General features: G+C 38.9%; 1 protein-coding gene across 2 annotated transcripts in view; it reads left to right on the forward strand.

Annotated features, from left to right (window-relative positions):
• The window catches only part of col11a1b (collagen, type XI, alpha 1b), an 86630-nt gene that overhangs the window by 20996 nt on the left and 38864 nt on the right, over positions 1-26770 (forward strand). For both annotated transcript variants that reach the window (XM_079614493.1, XM_079614494.1), the window contains 19 exons: positions 2075-2200; positions 6176-6274; positions 7229-7306; positions 8718-9029; positions 9509-9568; positions 10397-10438; positions 10577-10639; positions 12183-12257; positions 12664-12747; positions 13000-13056; positions 14010-14063; positions 15221-15274; positions 15838-15891; positions 17391-17444; positions 18182-18235; positions 18343-18387; positions 25036-25089; positions 25183-25227; positions 26702-26755. In XM_079614493.1, coding sequence (XP_079470619.1) covers positions 2075-2200; positions 6176-6274; positions 7229-7306; positions 8718-9029; positions 9509-9568; positions 10397-10438; positions 10577-10639; positions 12183-12257; positions 12664-12747; positions 13000-13056; positions 14010-14063; positions 15221-15274; positions 15838-15891; positions 17391-17444; positions 18182-18235; positions 18343-18387; positions 25036-25089; positions 25183-25227; positions 26702-26755 — 1464 coding nt within the window. The remainder of the gene's footprint in view (positions 1-2074; positions 2201-6175; positions 6275-7228; positions 7307-8717; positions 9030-9508; positions 9569-10396; positions 10439-10576; positions 10640-12182; positions 12258-12663; positions 12748-12999; positions 13057-14009; positions 14064-15220; positions 15275-15837; positions 15892-17390; positions 17445-18181; positions 18236-18342; positions 18388-25035; positions 25090-25182; positions 25228-26701; positions 26756-26770) is intronic.

Below are 26770 nucleotides of genomic sequence, written 5' to 3' on the forward strand. Positions count from 1 at the left end.
TGTGTCGAGGTGGGAGAGGGGATCTTATTTCCTTTCCCCAAATTTTCATGAAAAACAGAAGGCTCAGATATTTCAGCACATCAGCACGGGCACTGGTTATTTTTCTTGCCATTCCTCAGTCATTAGCGCAGGACCGCTCTGTGAAATGTGACTTATGTTGAAGCACTATAGCACTTTTTTTGAATGGGACGCAGATTAGTGACCCTTCCGGCGTGTGCTCACACAGTGCTGAACCGAGCGCTTTCGTTCTCATTGTTTTTTCAGCTGAGCAGCGCGTTGGCCTTCTTCCTGTCTGTGAGCGACTTTTGAGAGGCTAGCTGGGAAAGAAGATCATGGCAGAACGAAGGGCTAATGCTCAATGCCCTGCAGCTACTTTCGATGTTATCACACATATACTGTAGGTCTCTGTGGCACACGGCCACATGCTTATTTTATTTAGTACAATATCAAGAGAAGGATTCTATATGGAAAGCAGTTGTTCTTTTTTTTTTTTTTTTTTTTGAGGATTAGGATTCATGGTTTTGAAGATATTTCTTCTGTTTGTCCATCTGTCGATCTATCTGTTTATTGATCAATCAGTCTGTCAATCAATCAGTCTGTCAATCAGTCTATGTATCTATCTATCTATCTATCTATCTATCTATCTATCTATCTATCTATCTATCTATCTATCTATCTATCTATCTATCTATCTATCTATCTATCTATCTATCATCTATCTATCTATCTGTCTGTCTGTTTGTCGATCTGTCTGTCTGTCTGTCTGTTTGTCGATCTGTCTGTCTGTTTGTCTGTCTGTCTGTCTGTTTGTCGATCTGTCTGTCTGTGTGTTGATCTGTCTGTCGGTCTGCCTGTTTGTCAATCTGTCTGTCTGTTTGTCGATCTGTCTGTCTGTGTGTTGATCTGTCTGTCTGTCTGTCTGTTTGTCGATCTGTCTGTCTGTGTGTTGATCTGTCTGTCTGTCTGTCTGTTTGTCGATCTGTCTGTCTGTGTGTTGATCTGTCTGTCGGTCTGCCTGTTTGTCAATCTGTCTGTCTGTTTGTCGATCTGTCTGTCTGTTTGTCGATCTATCTGTCTGTTTGTCGATCTGTCTGACTGTCTGTCTGTGTATCGGTCTGTCGATCTGTCTCTGTTGATCTGTCTGTCTGTTTGTCGATCTGTCTGTCTGTCTGTCTGTGTATCGGTCTGTTGATCTGTCTCTGTCGATCTGTCTGTCTGTTTGTCGATCTGTCTGTCTGTCTGTCTGTGTATCGGTCTGTCGATCTGTCTCTGTCGATCTGTCTCTGTCGATCTGTCTGTCTGTTTGTCGATCTGTCTGTCTGTTTGTCGATCTGTCTGACTGTCTGTCTGTGTATCGGTCTGTCGATCTGTCTCTGTCGATCTGTCTGTCTGTTTGTCGATCTGTCTGTCTGTCTGTCTGTGTATCGGTCTGTCGATCTGTCTCTGTCGATCTGTCTCTGTCGATCTGTCTGTCTGTTTGTCGATCTGTCTGTCTGTTTGTCGATCTGTCTGACTGTCTGTCGATCTGTTTGTCGATCTGTCTGTCTGTTCTGTCTGTTTGTTTGTCGATCTGTCTGTCTGTCTGCCTGTCGATCTGTCTGTCTGTTTGTCGATCTGTCTGTCTGTTTGTCGATCTGTCTGTCTGTTTGTCGATCTGACATGTTTGTCGATCTGTCTGTCTGTCGATCTGTCTGTCTGTTTGTCGATCTGTCTGTGTATCAATCTGTTTGTCGATCCGTCTGTCTGTCTGTCTGTCTGTCTGTCTGTCTGTCTGTCTGTCTGTCTGTCTGTCTGTCTGTCTGTCGATTTGTCTGTCCGTTCAGTCTGTTTGTTTGTCGATCTGTCTGTTTATCGATCTTTCTGTCCGTTCTGTCTGTCTGTTTGTCGATCTGTCTGTTTATCGATCTGTTTGTCTGTCTGTCGATCTAATATCGGTATATATTTCTATCCGTCTGTCTGTCTCACTGAAACAAACACATAGCATTTTTACAAGGTGGAATAAAAATGGCATATATCAGATGTATGTATCGATATCCAGAATATTTCTGATAATTGTCTCTGTGCTGTCATTCAGGGGGACATCCAGCAGCTTCTTTTGGTGGCGGACCCTCGTGCAGCCTACGACTACTGTGAACACTACAGCCCTGACTGTGAAACCCCCCATCAGGACACACCACAGGCCCAGGAGCCCGAGGAGGAGGTCTGTGTGTGTGTGTGTGGTTTTGTGATGATGTATTGATGGATTATATACGTTCTACACCCACAGCTTCTGTCTGGGGCTTTCTAAGACCTGGATTCAAAACATGGCCAAAAATCTGAATTATGAATCAGAATTTAGTAGGGATGTGCACACATAATTGCCTCGTTAGGTTTTTGTTCTAGTCAACTAGTAAAAACACTGTTTAAACTTTTCAAATTGTTTTTCATTGCTGATTTCTTTTTCTTCTCTCATATCCATATTGACATCTATATATAAAATACTTTCCCAATGAATGTCTCCTCTAAATATCACTGTCCTAAATGCATTAGCTGGCACTGTGGACACTTGACGTCGAGGGTATGAGAGGTCATAGCTTGTGCTTTCAAGCACAACCAGGTGTAACAATACGTTTTTGTTGCCATATTTGGAGGAATAGTCATACTTGGTTGGTAGAATCATGCATCTCATTATGAGAATCTGATTTTATAGTGGAAAGAAAGTGTGAAACAGTAAAAGTTTGTAAAATATATTTTTAAGTATTGATATTTATTATTGTTCATTATTTAATATTTTTAATTTAATAAACTATTTTTTTTTTAACTTATTTTAAAACGGTTACTGGTGATGTAACGCTTATTAAACAAAATGTAAATTCACATACTTACTAATAGTAATATTCCTATTTTTTATGTGTTAGATTACTCAACTAAAAATGTATTTGAAATGTCATTCTCTATTATTTAGTGTGTTATTGTGGTGAAAAATGTTTTATTAGAGCTGCAGGTCTGTACAAAATGTCCTTATGGAGTCTATTGTGATGAATCACAAGTGTGATCTAGAGGGATTAAACTATCCTGCTAATCCCAAATTGAAACAGTGCGGTTTGTCTGGTTTGTCGATATCTAGCTTTTTCGGTGCATCAGTGTTTTCCAATAATATTTCACTGAATGACCAATGAGCTCACGATGGAAACTATTTCCCCCCCTGCCACAGAGTCTGAGCCCACTTTTGAGTGGCGTGGAAATATATTTTTTCTTTAATGACTCCTGCATGCTTACTGGGAAAGTCTAGTTTCTCCCTCCACAGCTAGCTCTGGGATACCTGGAAAAGTTATGTCTCTCAGCTGTTAAAGAACTCCTGATTGTAAAATGATGATAAATCACAGTAACTGCTGCTTGGGGTATTGAGAACTACGCCACAACAGGGGATGGAAAATGTAGCTTCATGTATCGTGGAGAACGCCAGAGCAAAACCAATAGACAAATTAGTGAATTAATACAGAATGATCAAAACAAATTACATAACTATATAGTCAGCTTTTTAAAAACAGATGAAATATAGCTTTATAATCCGTGTTAACTTAAGTGCTATAACTCACCCCGGCATCAGCAATCTAACATCTATATCTACATTAGGAAGAGCAGAGAACTTTAGACGGAGGTCCGTTCTATTCCCCTGCGAGGAGCTCCCCTGCGCCATTTCAAATGCTTTAAGACACGTGTGGGAAACGGGGACACGTTTTTAATGGCCCAGGACGATATTTATGCCTTTCACCCAGCTACAGCCAGGGCAGGCTCCAAGCCTGGCAAGACCCTTTAATGCCGTAAACTGACTCGCAGCTGGATATTTCTTCCTTTTAGCTTCTTTTCTGTAGCCAGTGGAAAGCAGCCAGTCCACCAAGCCTCAGTTCTTTTTTTCCTTTTTTTCCTGTTATTTTTATTAGCTCAGCTGATGCATTGGGACTTAATTTCATTCCTCTCTGATGGACAAAGGCACATCACAGAATGCCTGTTAACTTAATCTGTTTTACCTCACCTTATGCTTGTGCACCTTATTACAATCATAGAGGAAAACAAGCTCACGATTGTTTATAATTGTTTGTTTATAAATGCCATTTAATTATTGGGAAGGACTTAACAATAGCTCTTTGTTGAAATGCTAAATTGACTGCCATTTAAGTACATTAACAACTTTCAAAAAGTTTTGTGTGCAAAGTGGCATGGGAGTGTTACGTTTAATAAGTACACTTTATGAGAAGCAGAATTATCCAATAAATTAATTATAAATAGCAACATACCATGTGTGACATAGGAAAATTATGTACCATGTGCACTGTTTAACTTCACACAACAAAATGAAATGTAAAAAACCAGAACAGGTCTTTTACATTAACACTGCGATCTTGTCATGTCTAAGAGGTGTTTCCATAAAGTTTCCTCATTTATACTTCAGACTCTGATTGGATAGTTAAATTCTGATTGAAAAAATGCATTTCAAGTCGTTGCTTATTATAAACACGTGCCTGTTTTTTATGTGCCAAATTTCTGTTCCTCAGCTATTTTAAACGGCCTGTAATAATGAACTTGTCGCTTGTCGTATTTGTTTTTTCGTAATTATTAAAAATTCTCTTTACTGAATATTAAAAATTGACCTAAAGTTTGCTAAAAAACAGTGGACTGATATGGCAGGTGGCTCAAATTTGATCAAGATAAACTATAGCATTAGCAGGCAGGTTGCTTATCTCATTATCTATCTTTAAGGATGTGTTTTTTTACAGTCTATGGTTCACACGTGTAGTTCGGTTCTCTTGGTTCTTTTGGTCCAGACTCCAAGATACATTTAGTCCTGGTTTGCTTTTGTGTTCACAGCCATTTTTAAGACCAAACCTAAAAATACAAAAAATAAAAGGCTTTATGATGTATAGATTTTGCGACAGAATTTACAGAATATCCAAAACTACATGGTGTGCTGGGCTAAATCGTTGTATGTGTGTACATGATGGCATTCTTTACTAGTTAAGAACTAGTAAAGATCTTGTAAAATGTGTAAAGGAGTCTAAACAGAGGCAGGAATTCCTCAGTCACACTTAATGAAGATTTTTGAATTTTCTCATATTTTGCTCTGTTTATCTGTCTCTTTTTTTCTTTGTACTGTTAATCATTGCTTACATTGAATCATTTTGTTTTATTCATGAAACATGAATTGAATTTGATTGGACACTGTGTGTACAAATGGATTCATGCAGAAATCCATTCTGTTCATGTTTTATGTACTCAAAGCATTTAATCTGGGCTTTTTGTACCATATGCTTTTGGATAAAAAAAGTGCCATGTAAGACATCAAATCATTCAAAGAAATTTGATATTATTAATTTGATGTTTTCAACAGATGGGGAAGATCAGAGAAATTAAAGTTCTTAAATATTTGAACTACAAAAGATGTATGTAGCTCACTGATCACCCATCATGTCAATGGCTTTAACAAGCACATTTTGCATGATTTAAAGGATTAGTTCACTTTAAAATGAAAATTCTGTCATCATATACTCACCCTTAAGTTGTTTCAAACCTGTATGAATTTATTTATAGGAAAAAAATATACTATGGAAGTCAATGGGAACCAAAAACTGTCTGGTTACTGACATTCTTCTAAATATCTTCCTTTGTGTTCAGCAGAGGAAAGAAATTCATACAGGTTTGAAACAACTTAAGGGTGAGTATATGATGACAGAATTTTCATTTTAAAAGTGAACTAATCCTTTAAGTTCTTATCAATTTGTATTTTGTGTGATATACCATTAATATATCATACAATTCATCTTCCTTTTAGTATACAGTGACCTCAAAAGTATTTGAACACTTAAGCCAAACTTGTGTAATTTATGAACATTATGTTGCGAAATATATTATATATATATAGAAATATAGAGCAAACATTTTTCAAGCAAAACATATTCACATAAAAAGTGTTACAGGTTGAAAATGACAAAACAATAGATATATTGTTGAAAATTATGGCTACTGCAAAAAATAAATGCCCCTTGTTTTGATATTTTGTCTGCGAAGTTTACACATTTTTGGACATCAGGTATTCAAAAAGTGTTCAAATACGTTCCGAGGCCTCTAAACTGTATATAGGGACTTGAATCTTAAGATCCGAGTCTTTCTTTCTAACATGCACCTATCTCTCTCTCAGTACAATACTGAATACACGGATTATAATGAGTTCTACGACTACACAGAAGAAGTGACTGCCACTGAAAATCCCACTGACAACGTCCAGCCTGAGACCAAGGTAAACACACACATCTGCATGGCCCAGGTGAATGTCAATCACTGGGGATTTTCTTCAGCCCGCCCATTTTCACACTGTGTGTTCTCTGATTTATTACGCTCTACTGTTCTGTTGTCCTCATTCAATTTGCCTTTCTCTCTTCTCAAATGCCATCACTTTCATCCATACTTTCACTCAAATGCACCTGGACGTATTATTGAGAAAATATTGTATTGTGTCAAAAATAGTCTGTAATACTGTCACATAACTAATACTTGTCAGGGTTATCTGGTTAGGTTTAATCTTAGTTTTCATCAGATGGTTTGTGTTTTCACCTTAGTTTGTCGTCATGGTTGTTAATTTGATTCTTTACTCAGTTCAGGTGTGTGTCATTGTGTTCGGGTGTTCACGTCTCCATTATCCTCTCACTATTTAAGTTCAGTTCAGTTTGTGTTCATGATCGGGTCTCGTATGTGTAGTTGTTTTGGATGTACCTTGTTGGATCATCCAGTTGGATCATGAAAGCCTGTTAGCTTTCATCGTCTTCTTTGTGTGTTTAATATCTCCCTCACAACCCGTGACAGTAATACTGTCTAAATGTAAAAACAAAAACTAAATCTAGCTGTTTTTTCTTACACATTAGAAAAGCAGCACAAAACATTATATCCTATATCAATTTCTGATGTTAAATGTTGCTCTGAGGTGAAAGTAAAAAGCATTTTTTTATTTGTGGACAGTTTGATTTCTTTCAAAGTGATTTAAACCGTCTATTATGTTGAAGTTTAAAGTTACTGGCCAGCTGTTGAATTTTATTTACTTGCAAATCCAACTTTTACTTGCAGTTAAACACGGTTCATATTTCAAATTCAGATATAAACAACTAAGAATAAGCGTTTTTTGTTTTGTTTTGTTTTGTTTTAATGAAGAATAAATAAACATTCACATGTGAATCTCTTGTGTGACGTTTACTCATAGCCCAGCACTGCTGACACGGCTGACTACTATGTTGAGCAGGACTATGGCACTGAAGCCCCTTCCGTTCCAGCCAATGAGGTAAAGATCTGCATGCTCCTACATTTTATTTTCCATTGTCTATTTTAAGAGGGATTCTATTCAAATATCTTTATTTTGGTGCAGGTGATAAATGAAATCAAATTTGCTGACTTTAGAAAACTATTTTGCACCTTATTTTCTGATAAATTAAAGTAATTGTTATATACCATATTGCTACTAAATGAGATGCCAACTCTGCTTGAGGTCATTTGTTTTGGTTTGTCTTAACTGACCGGTTGTACATTAGTCAGATTTTTATGGTTACACCGTCAAAACCTCCATTTAATAATTATGTTCAACTGAAAGTATTGATTTATGTTATTTCCAAAGTTTGATGATTGTCACAGTCTGTTCTAAGACATCACATGAATGAAGTTTAAATGAGGAACATCCAGCTTTAACCAGAACAGTATGTCCTGCATTTAGCGATGGCCAAATGTCTGCTTCAAATGATACACCTACATTGACTGACGCAGCCTCATAAAGCACGCCTGGTGTACAATACAAAGGCTGGGATTAACTGGAGAAATGTTAATTCCTTTTGTTCAATGCATCAAGGCCCCTGGGTGAGGAAGACTGCCAGACTTGACGCCAAAACAACTTTCCAGTAAAAAACTAAAAAAACTAAATGCCATCTGCAAACAAATAGTGGATGTACTGTATGCAGTCTGTCATGTGGTCAAGTTGCCATGTACTGTGGTCTTCAGTTTGAACATTGTCTATTTTTTAATAAAGATTATATTATATATTGAACAGACATTAGAGCAAATACACACTGTCCAAAACTGCTCCTGGAGGGTCACTGTACTGCAGAGTTCAGCTCTAACTTGCCTCAACAAACCTGCATGGAAGTTTCTAGTAGGCCCAGTAAGACCTTGATTAACCGGTTCATGTGTGTTTCACGAGTTCACACTTACATATAATTAGATGGAGTAAAGCTTTATGCGTATTTGGCGTGCTGTCCGGGGGGAGGGCTCGGAATGAGGCCCGAACCCAGAGTACTCCCCCGGTTGGAATAGTTAGAACTAAAAGTGTGGAAAAGGGGCGGTGGAGGGATGCTGATAAACTGTAAACGAACAGAGGTCAGTCTGCTATAATACCTCTTATTGTTGATTAACTGAATGTTCTCCACTCGTGTTAATTATGTTAATGATCTGAACGTGCTCCTCAAAATTTTTTTAAAATGACATCATTTATTTGGAGTTGGAGCTCTATAGGAAAATGTCCCTCCAAGAGCAGTATTGGACACCCCTTGTCAGAACCAAAATGATACCATTTAAAATTATGCTTCCCAGTGCAATTTTACATGTAGAGCTTCATTAAAGAGTTAATTAGTTTTATTTGGTGTGTTTATTGACTGTCTTCCCTGTTCCCTTTATCCGTTGACCTCCTGCCTCCCCTGGCTTGGCAGAATCCTTTGCCAAAAGAGGAAATTGTTGACGACTACATTACAGGGATGGAAGAAGTTGGAGTGGATCCCACCATTGCCATCGATGAGAATGTGGAAATTGTGGAGTCCAAAAACACTAATGAAGCCGAAACCCAGGACTTTAAGGAATACGACATTAACGAATATGATGCAAAAGAGTTAGACCCCAGCAATTATGATGATTCATTCTATGACTACAATACTAATGGTAATGCTGCCAAACCCACTGGATCCACCTACGAGGATGAGTTCGGACCGGGCCGACCTGCCGAAACGCAGGTCACGGAGAGTAATGTGAGTCTTCTTTATGCTGGAATCAAGTCAATTGTGTAGCAAGCAATTGTCTAGCATTGTTTTTTATTTGATGTTATTGTAACCTCATAATTGTGCTTCTAATGCTCCTAATACTTGAAATAATGGATATTTAATTTCCTACATTTCAGTATGTCTGCTCTGCTAACACAGCAGCATGTGAAAGTCTCTCAATTGTAGCCGTTTTGCTTGTGGTGTGTGGGAGACAGGAAATGAAATGTTAGCAGTGTGATTGCAGTGTTGATCTGATATAACATGAGACTTATTTTCACAGTTTAACGTTCACACAGACACTTGCACACAAGCACACACTGACCTCAGTGGCGTTGTACTCTTTGCGTGATGCAGACCATTTTGGGCACTAGCTGTAGTGCTTAATGTAGTGTTTTACAGTTGTTTGGACTACAGGAGAAGTACTTCCCCTGTCATTAAATTTCAGTTTGTTTTTGCCCCTGTTGTAGGTTGGTGGAGGCTATGGTGGTGAGAAGGGGCAAAAAGGTGAACCTGCAGTCATTGAGCCGGTAGGTAAACTCTCTGCATGAGGCTTTTACTATTTTTTACCAAATCAAATGCAACTATAATAACGCATAAGATTTCCCCCACTTAATATGGTGTCAGTTCAGGATATGGTAGGCTGATAAACGTTGTATATAAAATATTATATCAAGCAAAATATAATTAAATATTTAAATATTAATACAAATGCATTACTGCTAAAAATGTTAGGCTTGGTAAGATTAGTATGTTTTCTGTTTTTGAAAGAAGTTTCTAATGCTCACTATAAGGCTGGATCTATGTGATCAAGATACAGTAAAAAAAAAATATATATATATATTAAAAAATTATTACTTTTTAAAATGATACTTTCTGTTTGAATATGTTTTTAAATGGTTGAAAGCAGTTGTGCTACTTAAATATTTTTGTAGAAACCATAATATTTCATGTTTCGTTGATGAATAAAAAGTTCAAATGGTTTATTTTATTTTATTACTTTTATTTATTGGAACTGCTTTTGTAATATGGCATAGTCGCTCCTACCACCCAATTATTCTTTGTACGGGAATGGTAAGATGGTAGTAATTGGAAAGAAGATTTTTACATTAATACTTTCAAATGTCAACGTATTATTAATCAGATTCTGACAGCAGTTGCATCATTCACTTTTCTTTAATAGTGGAAAACAGGAGGTTTGTTCAGTTGAACTAATGAGCCACATTTATGGGTTCCTCTTCGTTCATCACTGATTTTCTTTTTTATGTCTGCGCTGCTCAAACTGTGAGATTTACGGCCTTCCCAGCATGCTACCCTACTCATGTTTTTCTTCTTCTCTCTTCTTCGATTCTATTCAGGGGATGCTTATAGAGGGACCCCCAGGACCATCAGGGCCCGCCGTGAGTATCACATTTTTTCCACACTCTTCACACATGGAGAAACTCCATAGGAAAAAACACGTTATGGAAAATGTCAGCATGGAGTTGGCGTGAGTGTTTCTGTGTATGTTACATTACATTTGCATGTCTTTTTTTCAGGGCGTCCCCGGTACTCCAGGTATACAAGGCTCCCCGGGCCTCCACGGAGATCCTGGTGAGAGAGTAAGTTCACGTTTCTCCGAAAATCCTCCCTCATCTGCGTTACTCATAATGCTTGTTGTGGCGTTCAGACATCTCATTGATGTAGATACACCAGTTATAGGTAACAGTAGCCCTGGCAGAACTTTTCACAGCCCCTTTTCACTTTATTAGAGAAGTTAGTAGCTTTTGACTTCCACATAAAGACAATGGTAAAGTTTGCATTGAGAGAATAAGCTAATGACAAGCAGCGTGACTTAACTATGTGAACGAGCAGATGTGTGTATTAGAAAGACCTGGGAGACCACGTTGAAACCAGATCTGTCTATAAATCCTCACACTAATAACACTTCCAGAGGAGCAGCAGACCTTATAACCTCACATACACATTAACACATACTCATTCTCCAGTTGATCCTTATGTCCAGTGCAGTTCGCACCATTTTTCAGGATTGTAAATGCTCAATGTAGATTATTGCACAGAGTATAACTGTCCTCCATACAATCAAACAGCTGGACTTTTTTTCCTCTTTACGGTGGTGGAGCTTGGCCTCCTCTTCTCCACCTCCCGCAGAGTTAACCCTTCCAATGCATTCTGGGAAGGGCACTCCCACCTTCACTGTCCTGCATCTCTCAGCACAAAGAGATTTTTTGTCCGTGAGGGAAAGCGATTTCCCAGTCTCACTTTGATGTCCATCAGCTCCTTCTCATATGAAGCCAAACTCTGTAGACGAAAATACACAATTAACAACGATGGCCACTTCCCTTGATGGCCTGACCCTTTTACACCACACATTCTCCTGACTATATATACGGAAGCGCATGTACGCTAGGTGTCAGTGTATATGTTACATAGAAGGGAAGTTTGCCCAGCCTTCACAATACGCACACACACACTCGCACAATTATACCGTCATATGGGAACAATTTAAAGTGAGCCGTCTACAAGAGGAGCGTGACATGGCTGCTAAAGAGATCTCTTCACAAAACTACCCTAGCAGCATTCCTTTATAATGTGTGTGCATGCGTTAGTCCTCCTCGCTTTCCTTGTGGGGTGTCACTTTCATTACGAGCGCACACACAAATAAACAACGCAATGAAAGGAAACTATAAACAACACAAAACACGCATAAACCTCCATATAAATATAAAGCGAAATAAAGTGTATTTTTATGGGATAATGACGGGGCTTTAGCACATTAGCTATTTTTGATTTTGGGTGTAAGGAACGCTGCGGAAACCTCCTGCAGTTTAGGTGCAATTTGTGAAAGAGCCACAGCATTTTTCTCTAAACAGTTCAGTCAAGCTTTTGTGATTTTTGTTTATGTGAACTGTTTAGGGATTTTGAGTAGATTTAGGTTACCTAACCGACAATTTAAAATGATCCTACAGTATTTTTCATTTGCTTGTGTGTATTTTAAACTTCAAAGAAACCGGCCTGATGCTCTTTCCATGCCTGTAGTTTTCTTTTTTGTCCGGCCATTTACACGTTTGTTTCCCTCACGCTTTATGCCTCATTTCCTTCTGCTCTCCCTCCTTCTTTTCTCTCTCTCTCGTCTTCTCGCAGGGTCCTCCTGGTCGTCCGGGTTTGCCAGGCGGAGATGGAGCTCCTGGGCCCTCTGGCACCATCCTTATGTTGCCGGTAAGCTTCTCCAACCCATACATTTCCAATGATTCGGATGGAGGACAAGATTTTCCAGCCCTTAATCTCAGAGAAACCACCAAACTTATCTCAGATCAGATGCAAATGGCCACTTCCTCTAACATTAGACAAAGTACTGTCATTGTAAACGTCCAAGAGGGTTATGAATTGTTACAGCTGTGAAGAGCCCCAACCCCACCCAGTAACCCCACTGCACTAGCGCTACACCCAGCCGTCTACAGTAACTCTACACAAACTGGCACTTTGCAGCCCAGATCCAAACACATAATGACAAGACTGACGAAGCCACTTTATGTTGTAGCAACTCCAGTGGCTCCTCTAAATTCCAGCATGCAGTAAAAGTACTGAAATAAACTTGCGATTTCTGTGTTTGTTTCTCTGACAGTTCCGCGCTGGTGGAGAATCTTCAAAAGGTCCAGTGGTGACGGCACAAGAAGCTCAGGCCCAAGCCATCCTCGCCCAGGCCCGGGTGTGTACTATTGTTCATGTTGCCTTGAATTATTTTTATTTTATTTTATTTTTTGGCTGAAAAAAAGTGTGTTAGGTGCAGAGAATGTAAATGAGCAAGTTTAAAGCGACTGTTAAAACCAAGGCAGGTTTATAGCTCTCATAACACTCTATGGTACATGGAGATTTACCAGTTGCCAGTAATACAACTTATGTACTCTACTGCAGTTAATGTCAGCTTTGCAATGTTTTTCTTATTTTTTTGGCCTTGCAGTTGACTATGCGGGGACCACCTGGTCCAATGGGATTGTCAGGACGCTCCGGCCCCGTAGTAAGTGTCCCATCGCTAACTGACATACATAAAAATGCTCAATATTTATCAACACAATTAATTTTCAGCTAAATAAAACAATGTTACTCAATTATATTACTAAATACTACCACAATTTTTGTAATATTTATTTATTTAATTTTTTACAAAATGTAGCTTTTTACCTAAAGTTCATTCATTCATTCATTCATTCATTCATTCATTCATTCATTCATTCATTCATTCATTCATTCATTCATTCATTCATCTGTGACAGTCTGAATCTGGATTTTTGTACATCTGATTATAGTTTACAGATATTCTTCATGTAGTCGTACATTAAATCCATTAATTAAACAATTTTACAAGCTTCGTAAAAATATATTGTACACAATGAAATTAATTTGTGATGCTTGTTTAGTTAAATACATTTTATTTATCTATTATTTTGAATATAGATGAAGAACACAGATGAGCCGCCTGCTGCTTAAATAAACATCATCTAAAAGCCACATGCATGCCAAGATTTACGTTCAGAAATGTCTCTTTTTCTTTTCCCGTATCTTCCTTTTGAACCCAACTTCCTTCAGTTGACATCATCACACAAACAGTGATAGGAACATATGTTACATTCATCTTGCTGTGATTTATGACCAGAAAATGAACAGTTCTTCTGTGCTGATGTGCTTTCAGGCTGTCTCTGCTGTTTATTTTCACATTCCTTTCTCAAATTTCCTTTGTCATTTTTGTGTTGCTGTATTTCATCCGCTTGCGATGAATCATTCTAAGAATGCCCATAGAATTTCTCTCATTCTTTTCTACAGCTGCCTCCAAATTAAATGCCCTTTAAAAGCAATGGCAGAGGAATGTGTTTGGGTTGCCAGCGTGTGACCCAAACACAGCTCCGCGCATATGATATTGGTGTTTGGAAAGGTGTGTGAGACCTAAAACTCATCTGTATGTGTGTGTTTCAGGGTGGTCCTGGTGCAAATGGTGCTAAAGGAGAAGGTGGAGATCCTGGCCCACAGGTGACTTTCTCTTTAGACTTTACAGTCCTGTTTTAACTACTTTCATTTGTGTAATTACAGTATAGAATAATGTATTCCTGAGACATTATGATAATTTTGCTAGTGTTTCATATTTACACTACCCTTCAACAGTTTTTGAAGAGTCTCTTATGCTCACCAAGGCTGTTTAGGCTTATTACAATTTAAAATAACTGTTTTCTGATTTAATAAATTTAATTTATTCCTGTGATGGTAAAGCTGAATTTTCAGCATCATTACTCGTCAGTGTCACATTATCCTTCAGAAATCATTCTAATATGCTGATCGGATGCTCAAGAAACATTTCTTATTTTTATATCAATTTTGAAAATAGTTGTGCTGCTTAATATTTCAGTGGACAGTGACTGACAGAACAGCAATTGTTTAAAACAGAAATATTGTAACATTTTAAATGTCTTTACAGTCACTGTTGATCATTTTAATTCATGCTTGATGAATAAAAGTATCCCTTTTAAAAATAAATAAATAAACCTTACTGAACCCAAACTGTTGAATGGTAGTGTACTTGTCTCCTTAGGTTGAGGGCAATGTGTTATTATACAATAAGCACGTTACATAATCATATAATTTTACACTTTGTTTTATTATTTATTTAATGGTTTTTTTTTTCAGAATAATATGATTAAAATTCAGTTTTTGGATAATTAAAGGTGCTTTCAGCCCACTCAAATTATCTTTTTAAAAACGTAAAAATACTGCTTTTAAACAAAAAAAAAGTCCTTCAGTGGAATCCAGTTGTAGTCATTATTTGTTGCGAATAAATGAAGAGATTTGCTCTGACTTGGAACCCACAGGTCATAAATTTTAACGCTGTCAAAACAATTAGCTTGCTCCTTTTCGATGTATAGCTTATATGCAATTGAATGCAAAATATGTTGGGGATAAACACTTGTCCGCAGTCAAATAGCACTTTAGTGTAAAAAACATATGCGCTTCTAATTCTGGAGCACAGTCTCAGTCAGCTGATGTTGAGGAAAAAGTATTGAACTTTAAGTGTTACTTTACATAAAAATAACGCTTTAAACGTTTTAAAAGTAATTATGTCACAGGGTTTTTTTTTTCACTTGCCATTTATCAGTAGACGTTTTCATTACAGAATTTTATGTGTTTTTTTTAAGGGGCCAAGAGGACTTCAAGGCCCTAATGGATCACCTGGAAAATCAGGCAAGAGGGTAAGAATTGGAAAAATCTGCTCATGCTGTCATTTAGTCTCTGGTCTGCCACACGACATGACATTAGAGTTGAAAAGGCAAAAAGGTGACATATACATAATACATCTGCAATACTGCTGCTGAAGTACTGGCAAAGTGAAGCAGAAAAGCTTTACGCAAGTAGCCCAGTGTTCGCTCTCCAACCATGCACCAGATTTTCCGTGAAACTGTCTGTGTCTATTAGCCTTGACCTTAATTTACCTGTTTCAGCTTAACAGAATGACAGATGTCCATTGGATTCGCATCCACATCTGCCAGTTTTAGTGCCAAACGTTTCTCAGATTCTCCTTTGACACAGTTTATTCACAGTTTCGTTATAAATGAGTCAAATTGCCACAATAACTCGGTACTCAAACGTGCTGTAGACTCAACACACCTTATTTAGGTTGTCTTTGGGTGTATTCGCTCACTTCACGTCATCTCCTGTCTCGCATCGACTCTGCAGTTGTTTAAAACATATGTTAAGCACATTAACATGCTCGTAGCACATAGCATCAGGCTGATGATGTGACCTGGTTTTACAGGGCCGAAATGGAGCCGATGGAGCCAGAGGAATTCCTGGAGAATCAGGAGCCAAGGTAAAATCATCTCTGACTCCACTGTAACACAGTTAGCACTAACACTACAGTGCTATGCATAAGTTTAGACACCCATGCTAAAGTTGCCTAAAAAGAGGAATAAAAAATCATCTTTTGGAAATTTATCTTAATGCCTTAATTTAAAAAATGAGGAAAACTCCAACCTTTAAGGACACCAATTTTCTTTGTGAATGAATAATGTATTGTAAAAAAATAAATGTTCTTCCTTAAAATACAGGGTGCATAAGTTTGGACACCCCTATGTTAAATTCCCATAGAGGCCGGCAGATTTTTATTTTTAAAGGCCAGTTATTTCCTGGATCCAGGATACTCTGCATCCTGATAAAGTTCCCTTGGCCTTTGGAATTAAAATATCCCCACATCATCACATAGCCTTCACCATACCTGGAGATTGGCATGGGGTACTCTCCGTAAGATCATATCTCAATGCAAATTAAACCAGCTTTTAGGCTAACTGAAATTAAACCATGTCAATCTCTAGGTATGGTGAAGGGTGTGTGATGATGTGGGGCTATTTTAATTCCAGAGGCCAAGGGAACTTTATCAGGATGCAGAGTATCCTGGATCCATATAGTAACTGGCCTTTAAAAATAAAAATCTGCCTGCCTCTATGGGAATTTAACATAGGGGTGTCCAAACTTATGCACCCTGTATTTTAAGGAAGAACATTTATTTTTTTACGATACATTATTCATTCACAAATAAAATTGGTGTCCTTAAAGGTTGGAGTTTTCCTCATTTTTTAAATTAAGGCATTAAGATAAATTTCCAAAAGATGATTTTTTATTCCTCTTTTTAGGCAACTTTAGCATGGGTGTCTAAACTTATGCATAGCACTGTATATCTTCTATATTGAAAATCAGTAGGGATGTCTGTCGTATAATTATTGATTTTGAGTTAATTAGTTAATTTGTACCCGTTAAACTTAAAATAATAATAAACAACAATAATATAATGCAATTAATGCAACATTTATTTATTATAATGGAATTATATTAGGATTTAGAGTTAAAAGTTGACTAATCATGTCCTCTAAATGATAAACAAAAACTGATAATATGCAGTTTAGGCCTAAAATAGCTTGCAAATATAATGTTTAATGGTTGTAATTATTCATTTTATCATCAGAGATTAAACAGAGATTAATTTTGGGTTTCTGATACTTAGTAAAACTACTTGGTAAAAATTAAACAAATTTATAATTAAATATATTTTTGAAGTACGGTATACCTTTTTAGTTTAAGTATAATTATGTTTATAATAAATAATATCCATGATTACAAATTTAAATTTTACATGCAATTAATTGTGATTAAGTCGAATCACAGTTCGAATCACAGTTCGAGTTTTTTGAAAATCAACAGAACAAAAATAAATAACATTAAGAATATTTAATAAATGCACTAAAACAGTAAACCTTGTGCATTGCTAACTTTGACAGCTCTATTTTTATTCTCATTGCGATTGCTGTCTAACAGGGGGACCGAGGATTTGATGGGCTTCCTGGCTTACCTGGTGATAAGGGACACAGAGTAAGTGCTGAGCTATTCTTAAGAAACCTCATACTTAGTTTCCCATCATTGATGTAATAGTTTAACTGAAACCGAATCGTTCTAGACAGCAGAACGCAAGCCTGACCACCACCCGTGAGAAAAAATGTATTTTAATGCTCAATTATCAAACTTCCAGCTTGTCTCAAACAGCGCTTTATGATTATGGGAACAATTCTTGCCTGGTTTCCTTTTATTCCTCAGCAGCAGTTTTCCTACAGAAATCTACTGTATTTAGTTAACTCCACTTGAAAAGCTTCTTGTCGGCTCCTGCCAAGACCAAGACTTGTACATTATAAAAATGTTCCATGTCTGCCGCTGTACGTTTTGTTTAGCGTGCTGACAGTCATAGTGGCAGGAGAAGTTGACCTCATTATAGTGGCAAGGGGGGTTGTGTGGCGTGCTAGCGCTCCTCTGGCAAATGAAGGCTAGGCACAGCAGTGTGGCTTGCTTGGCCTGGGCTGGTGTAGTGAAAGAGGCCCGCAGATCACAGGGAGCTGTGTATATTTCCAGCCTGAGTGCTGTCCTCCTAATCCTGCCCTGGGTAATTACAGGCCCCGCTATGTTATATCCTCTTCTTATAGGGATGCAGTCTTATAAATAGTGGTCATGAGCCCTAACAATGCACTGAGCCAAAAACAGGCAGGCAGGCAGGGACGGTAATAATACATTTACTCTTTTTCTCTCTCTGTCATTTCATCTCTTTCGTTTTCTTTCAGGGTGAGATAGGTCCCATTGGCCTACCAGGCTCTCCAGGAGAGGACGGACCAAGGGTGCGTTTGTCCAAGTGAAGTGACACACCAATATCTCATTTTTATTCTTATGTACTTATACTGGGCTGCAGCGCTGTTGGCAAGTGAGTTTGTGCTCTTGTCTGCAGGGTGAGGATGGTGAGATCGGACAGAGGGGAATGCCAGGAGAAAGTGTAAGCATCTCCATTTTGACTTTGAACTTTTGTATTCACTTCTCATATTTTCCCTTCAAATTATTTTAATGTTTTCATGTGAACTAATCAAGGCTTAGTAGACATAATGTTTGAAGCTTTAACCCTGTTTTTTTTTTTTATCACACTGTAGGCAATATGACTGTTATCCAATATAATAAATAAGCTTCTGTTTCCTTCTGGCAAAAAAAAACTAAAACAAAAATACATTGTAGAACAATACAATCAAACAAATACAACGTCATATATATACTACCATTGAAAGTACTATTTGAGGTCAGTTTTTCTTGAAAGTAATTAATAATTTTATTCCGTAATGGAATAAGTTTCCTTTCAAGAGAACTCGAGCTGCGTCGAGACGCGGTGGGAACTCCTCTGCGTGATTGCGTCATGAAGCACGTATAAAATCAGTCCAGTGGTGTGACGGACTGTCATGTGACGTCATCGACCAGGAAACTATAAAGCATACCTGGAACAAACAGTCACTAGCTTCTGTGTCTTCAGCATCAAGCGCTCTGTGTGAAACTGTTTCTGTCTATGTATTGTTTGTCCACAAGAATAATATATTATCTAGACAGGAGTATAATGGCGAGCAAACAGCTTTTTGGATGGTGTGTTCCTCCCTGCCCTCGCTTCATTACACGGACGATTTATGTGTTGTTTGTTTGGGAGCAGAGCATGCACGGTCAGCTCTAGTAAAAGGGGGCTGACAGTGTTCATTCATAAATTCCCGACGTGTAACATATGCACTATCGAGAGTTTTAGCTCTTCTCCTGTTGGCTTTGTTCTTGAGGGAAGAAAGTAAATAAAGATTATTTGGCTCAGATCTCGCGTTTGCCGAGGCAGCACGTAGAGTACGGGTTTGCAATAAGAATCTAGTGGCTCATCTCGCGTTTGCCGAGGCAACGTGTAGTAGATAATGGTTCCGCAATGTACTGTATATGTGCAGGGAACTGATCAGACGGGAATTCACTTTATCTCTTTCTCTTATGATTGTGTGCAAACTAGTGTTTGCATACTATTATTTAGGCTATGGTTCTTTTTGTTTGAGATTATAATATGAATATTCAGCCTGTCATTCAGACCATGTATTCGTGTCTGCTTGTTTCTGGCTGCATTTCATTTTGATTAAATTAAATGTTAAATACTCTGATTTGATGTCTATATTAATGCACTATATTCAGCTTTTCACCTAGACCGTGTTTACTTGTCTGGTTGATATTTGGCTTGATTATTTTTGAGAAAATTAAATATGTACTCATCTGATCTTGAGGAGTCATTTAATTCTGATTAGTGTTGTCAAAAGTACCGACTTCGGTACCAAGTCGGTACTGAAATTAAAAAAATGTGACGCTTTGAGCGCTGTTGAGCGTAATCATAAACACCTCTGATTGGCCATTGTGTTCAGGAGCTCATCGGATATGTCTGTGATTGGCTACAATGATCAACGCACAGGAGCGTTTAAGAGCACACGGAAGTGTTTGAAAGTGTTTTGAAAGCAAAAGCAGGCGTCTATCAGCGCCAGTGGATCGATCCGCTGATAGACGCCTGCTTTCAAACGCTCCCGTGTGTATCTGTGTAATCGCTCGCTGAAGAGCGTTATTGATGTATATTTACAACATGTTTTTGAAGCGCTGATCATTGTAGCCAATCACAGACATATTTGATGAGCACGTGACAATGGCCAGCCATTCCGAGGTGTTAACGATTCCGCTCAACAGCGCTCAAAGCGTCACATTTTTTCAATTTCAGTACCGACTTGGTACCGAAGTCGGTACTTTTGACAACACTAATTCTGAAGGAAATAAATGCTGAATTCCCAGGGGGAAATGGATAACACTTCATTATATGGTGCCCATCTCCCTTCTGTACCCTCCAGCAACTTCTAGTCCCAGTGTCTGACTCGTAGAAGGAGGGTTTAAGAGGGGTCAGTTTGGTTGTTTCTTGCCAGTCATCTGTTTCAGGATGCCGGATTGGCTTCTCGAGCTTCGAGTCTCGAGAGGCTGGTTCCTTTAGTAGTCTCAGCCATAGTCGTCTTGGGATAAGACCGATCTGAGGACAGTCATTATCTCAAAAAAGGCTTTGACTAAGAAGTCCTGATGACGAGGCCATCAGACTTCTGAGGGCAGTCCCCTCCGGGGAGAAACGGTTACCACCTCATCAAAACACGATGCCCATTTCTCCTCTGCGCCATCCGGGGGACGACTCTCTGAGAAGGGTCGCAGCACTGCCAGTTCGGTTGCTCCATGCCGGTTTGCCGCTTCAGGGCACCGAGATGCCTGCATTTCTCAACTATCCTCCGAGGAGAGTCGTATAACAGTTAGTTTGTTGTTCCCTGCCGATTCGCCGTTTAGGGCGCCAAGGTGGCTGTTTGACTCGAGAGTGCCAAATATGTCTTGTTGGGTCCTGCTCACAATAGAAAAGGGTTACAGAATTCAGTTCGGTTCTCGTCCGCCCAGATTTCTAGAGGTCCTCCCTATGGTGGTGGACCCTGAGCAGGCTCTGGTTATGGAGCAAGAAGCAGACTCTTCTGCGAAAGGAGGCTATAGAAAGGGTTCCTCCTCCCAGCAGGGAGTCAATGTTCTTACAGGCGTTACTTCATTGTTCCAAAGAAGAATGGAGGCTTACACTCAAACAGATCGTGTCACAGACTCAATCCGAGGACTGGTTTGTCATGATAGATTTGAAGGACGATACTTCCATGTAGCCATCCATCCTCATCACAGGAAGTTGCTGAGGTTCGCTTTTCGGGTGCCCAGTGTACCAATATCGGGTTCTTCCCTTCGGCCTAAATTTATCACCCCACACTTTCACAAAATTGATCTCCAGGGCATTCGCGTGCTCAATCCGAGCAGATGGCGGTTCGGCATTGAGATGTCGTTCTGTCTCACATGAGAAAGTTGGGTCTGAGGTTCAGCGCCAAAAAGAGTGTGCTCCTTCAAGCTCAGAGGACCAGTTTTCTAGGCATGGTTTGGAATTTGACGACGATGCAGGCACAACTATCCCCTGCTCGTATAGCATCGATTCTCTCAGCCGTAAAAATGGGGTAAAACTAGGCCAGCCACTCACTGTGAAATAGTTTCAGAGACTGTTGGGTCTCATGCCAGCTGCGTCCAATGTAATAACTTTTGGGTTTTCTATGAGGGGAAATCCATTTTGCATGATCAAGGTCACGCGGCGATGCCTACGTGCTTTAGTCATGTGGCAGAAACCTTGGTTCCTCGCCCAAGGCCAGGGTTGTGGGCTTCTTGTCGTTGTGTAATGCTAACATCAAATGCTTCCGTCACAGTTTGGGGGGCGATCATGAGTGGTTGCTCGGCGCAAGGCATGTAGGGGCCCGTCATCTGTTAATAGCCCTGTTTTGGCAGGCCTGAGTATGGTTCTCGGACCTAGAGTCTCTCCTTGACGGCTCTCCTCTGGAGATTCCGCTCAGGAGGGACCTTTTCTCTCAGGCGAGCGGGTTAATCCTTCACCCCCGTCCAGAATTGTTGAAACTTTAGGCTAGGCCTCTGAGGGGGCCTAGCACATAAGTTCAGCTCTCTCAAGTGAGATTGTTGAGACCATCCTCCACTCCAGAGCTCCCTCCACAAGGAAGTTATATGCCTTGAAATTTATATTTTTCACTTCCTGGTTCGGATAGCACCAGCCGTACCCAGTTATCTGCCCAGTGGGTGCAGTGCTGGAGTTCCTGTAGGACAGATTCTCCGCATGTCTATCCCTCTCCACACTAAAGGTGTACATGGCAGCCTTAGCTGCTTACCACTTCCCTTTAAGTGGTGTATCCTTGGGGAGACGCCCTCTAGTAACGTTTCCTTTGTGGTACTGTGAGGCGTCAGACCAAAAGACTATGTGTATAGTGTAAAACATTATCATCAGGAGTTTCCCTCCAATATGTTTGTGATGTGGTGGGATGTTGCCTAGCCGCACACATTAGTGAGGTTATATGACCTTAACCTCAGCTCCACCCCAGGGGCGCAGGTGCTTTCATCTTACTGTGCACAGAGATTTCACATGGACAGGCACTTTTTACTATGGCGTCGTGAGTATAGTGTTCCCACCTCATCTCGATGCAGCTCGAGTTCCCTTGAAAAGGAACGTCTCGGGTTACGTTTGTAACCCTGGCTCCCTGAAGAGGGAACAAGACGCTGCGTTGCCCAGCCATACTTCCTGCATGCCTGTGAGTGACTTGCTTCAGCCTGTCAGAAGCTAGTGACTGTTTGTTCCAGGTATGCTTTATAGTTTCCTGGTCGATGACGTCACATGACAGTCTGTCAAGCCATTGGACTGATTTCATGTGTGCTTCATGACGCAATCACAGGAATAAATTACAATTTAAAACACATTTAAACAGAAAACAGCCATTTTAAATAGTAATAATATTTGACAATATTACTGTTTTTACTGAATTTATGATCAATTTAAATGCAGCCTGGTTGAGAAAAAGAGACTTCTTTAAAAAACAATTATTTTTTTTTACTGATGGTACTGTATAATGCTGAGACCCCAAATACAAGTAATATTACCTTTTTCTTATAATCCAATTAGGAAAAGTCATGAAGTATATAACTTGATTTGATGTCAAAGTATATAACTTGATACTATCTACATTAAGTATGTTGTTGAGACTTTGTGAATCTCTCAAAAAAGAAAATGAAGGTTAATCACCTCACTTTATGCCTAACTATAATCACTCTTCCTGAGGTGTGCCCCACCCTGCTCTTTCCACCTCAAATCTCAGTATTTGTTGCTCATTGCTCATTGAGGTAATGGCTATGTAAAGAAAGGGAGTGCTGCAGTTTGCTGTTTTCTCCCTCCTTCTTTCTTTCTTTCTCTGTTTCTCACGACACACTAATGGTCTCACACATTTCACTCACTCTTTGACTAAATTCTCCATCAGCAGAGATCTAACAAATTACAGAATCAGCCCTGAAGAAGTGGAATCTAATTGGATCGAGTCCCACAGCTGATTCAGTGAACTTTTGGGTCGATAGCAAAAACCTAATTTGCCTTTGTTTCTGTTTTACATAGTTGTCTCTAAACCATTTTAAATAAAATAATTGTAGAGTGTTCTTTCTAAAAACCCCATGTTCTGTTCTGACTGTAAAAATAATAATTAACCTTTATCTGCCCTTTACATTATTTTAATATGTTTCTCTGACTTAAAAGTGCAGTATGTTGTTTTTTCTCAAAGTCATTTGCTGAACATTGTTGATATTTGAAATCAACCCAAACAAACACACCTCTCTCTTCCTTGCGCCGCCTCCAAAGCTCACCCTCCAATCCTAACTGATCGCAGGCATGGTGAGGCGGGTGCACTAACAAGGACGCTAAACAGTAAATACTGCATTCTCTAGCAGTCATCAGCCTGCACAACTCTCACTAGCTGGCCTCCATTACAGACGCAATGCAAGAGTGGAGATCTATTTATCGTAGCAGAAGCGCAACAAAATAATGCTTCATGAAAAATAAAGCAAAGATAATGAACACACGACAAGAGTAAATACAAACAAGAGTTTGTTGTTCCAGACAAACAATGGCACTCAAAACCAGTGTTACTCACGTATGGAGTGGAATCAAAGCAACCTCCGCGTCTGTTTTCAGGCCTTCACACTTAACTCTCTTCAGTGCTTTTCTTATATTTACACGGGTCCTAAAACACGTTTCCTGATCATTACCCTTCATTTTCCAATGATATTCTTATGACCTTTTTTATTTTGTAATGTCTCTCAGCCATCTCTCTTTCTACAGTCTTTCTTCAGATCTTCCTCTTGCTCGTTCTCTCTCCTCCACCGTCATACGTGTATGCTAATGCTGATTGGCTACACGTTTGTTGTTGTGTCTGATTGTGTCGGTCCGACCAACTTCAACCAGCATTTTTCAAATATTGCTTGCCCCACCTTTAATCAAAACACAGTATGCAGATATTATTGAAGCTCTAACCAGTCTAGATCACAAAGTAGACACTTAAAAATGTGATTGACTAAAACAATGACTGAATAAAATAAGCATTAAACCAAAATAGGTTACAATTTATTTTGACGGTCCACTTCAGATATTCTACTAGCTATAAGCAACTTTGCAACTACATGTCAACTAACACTCATTAGAGAGTTTAAAGTTTAAGGTTATGGTGTTCGGGTTAGGAGAATGACTGTTGGGGGACTATCAAAATAAAGTATTAGCAGATATTAGGCTGACAGCCTAATGATTTAAAGAGAGTTAGTTGACATGTAGCATGTTTTTATCTACACTTTAACTACAAAAAAAAGTTCTGTTTTTGGCAAATATAAAGGCCCTTTTCACACCAAAAGTGAAATGAATAAGCCTGAAGGGAAGGCTGAATGAAATGTAAATTCACGCCTGTGTCTCCCTTGTCCTTAAAAAAATTAAAAACAAATGTGGTTTATTTAGAGTACCGGTAATTATTGCTTAGTATGGTTATGGATCATCGAAAATCAGCAGCTTATCATTGGTTAACAAAGCGGGATTAAATACATACCTGTAAAGTGTATGTGTATTACTATTTAACTTATTTCATTATTGGAGGTCGAAGGAAAAGTGGAAGACCTCTTGTATTCAGTATAATGTTCTAATGAATTCTAATGACATGTCCTTTTTGTTGATCATTAGGGTCCAAGAGGACTGCTGGGCCCCAGAGGATCTGCTGGTACCGCTGGACAGCGTGTATGTACCACCAAATTACTTCCTTAATTGCTGTACATCTATCCATATAGTTTGAAAGTCACAACTAGACACTGCTGTTTTATACAAATGCAGGGTCTTCCTGGATTGGATGGACCACCTGGCCCTAAAGGAAATATGGTAAGGATTTCCTCTCCCCTTCTTTAATTGTGTGGTTTTCACAGAATAGAGAGCCGCTTTAGGCCTCATGAAGGAGTTTCCTGGTTAATTGTTGTTACTGACAACCTCTCTTAAACATATTTGTTGCCCTGAGCAAGGGTCACATCTAAATAAGACTATTAGATAAGAGAAGCACCGTAGGCCTGGCAGGAGATAGTTAATGTCACCATTACTGTTGCTACAGGAGGCTGCAGTAAAATACATATTTAAAAAATATTTATTTTAAACTATCATGGAAACTATCTATAAACCTTAAACAATTTAACAATCAAGGAAAAAGGATTTACTATTTATACCTGTATGATATTACGCTGTACCCACATTGGACTAGCGGTTTGGAAAATGGATGGATGGATGGATGGACCTTCTGGGGAGTTCATTTGGCACGCGACTCTCACAGTGCATTATGGGTGTTTTCTAGCCGCTGATTGTACATCAGTTGTACACTCATTATTGCGGTGCATAATGGGATTGAATGAGTGCACTCAATAACATCCACTATGGTTTCAGACACCCAAGTGGCTGTTCCCTCAAATAAATAGTGCCCTATTTAAGGGTATTAGGGGCGATTTCGAACACAGCCAATCTTTTCACCATGATTCTGTTAGTTTCTTTTTCAGTTGTTCACAAATTGTGGTCTGTGAAGGATTGGAGTTGGTCCATGAGATTGGCTAATTAAAAACGAAATAAATAATCATCATAACAGTGCCTTAACTGATTGTGTGTAACATTAATTTCATGATTAGATGTTCCTGTTGTCTCGCTTCATTAACATAGCTCACAGTTATGCATCATTACAAGTATAGTATTAGTGTTTGGTCCAATTTCTTAGCAAATCAACTAATTTGGGTTGCACTGAAGTTAATTTCAGTAAAATAAAATCAAACAAAAAAAATTGTTACATTTTTTCGATGGTTCACTTTAGACACTACTAAGTAACTTGTCAACTACACATCAACTAACTCTCATTAGAGTATTAGACTGTTCGGGGTTAGTAGAATTAGTTGACATATAGTTGCAAAGTTACATATAGTTAGTAGAATGTCTAAAATGGACAATCAAAATAAAGTGTTACCAAATTTGTAATCTTATTTTAGCAGCTTTACTTTCACTCAAGGTCTCACTTTAACTACAACCGCCTTTCTTTACTGTATGCAGTTTGTTATAAAAAATGTACCCATCTCCGTGTCTCTTCCTCTTTCTCTGTGGTTTAAAGCTGCTATAATAGATATGATTACAGTAGCCTATACAAATCAGAAAGGAATGCCGATGGAAAAAGATGGATTTGCTGTTGTTCGACATGTAGAGTATTTTTGGAGTTTGAGGTTTTGGGGCTGTTTTTCATATCTGTCTAAAGTGTCAAGCTCCCTGGATAAGTGACGTGTAGGAATGATTGTGTCATGTACTAAAGTGTTTCTATTAAATGTTATAACAGGGTCCTCAAGGAGAGCCTGGACCCCATGGGCAACAGGGTAGCACCGGTCCACATGTAGGTATCCGTCAG

The sequence above is a fragment of the Phoxinus phoxinus genome, assembly GCF_949152265.1.
Source record: "Phoxinus phoxinus genome assembly, chromosome: 5".
Taxonomy (NCBI): Eukaryota; Metazoa; Chordata; class Actinopteri; order Cypriniformes; family Leuciscidae; genus Phoxinus; species Phoxinus phoxinus.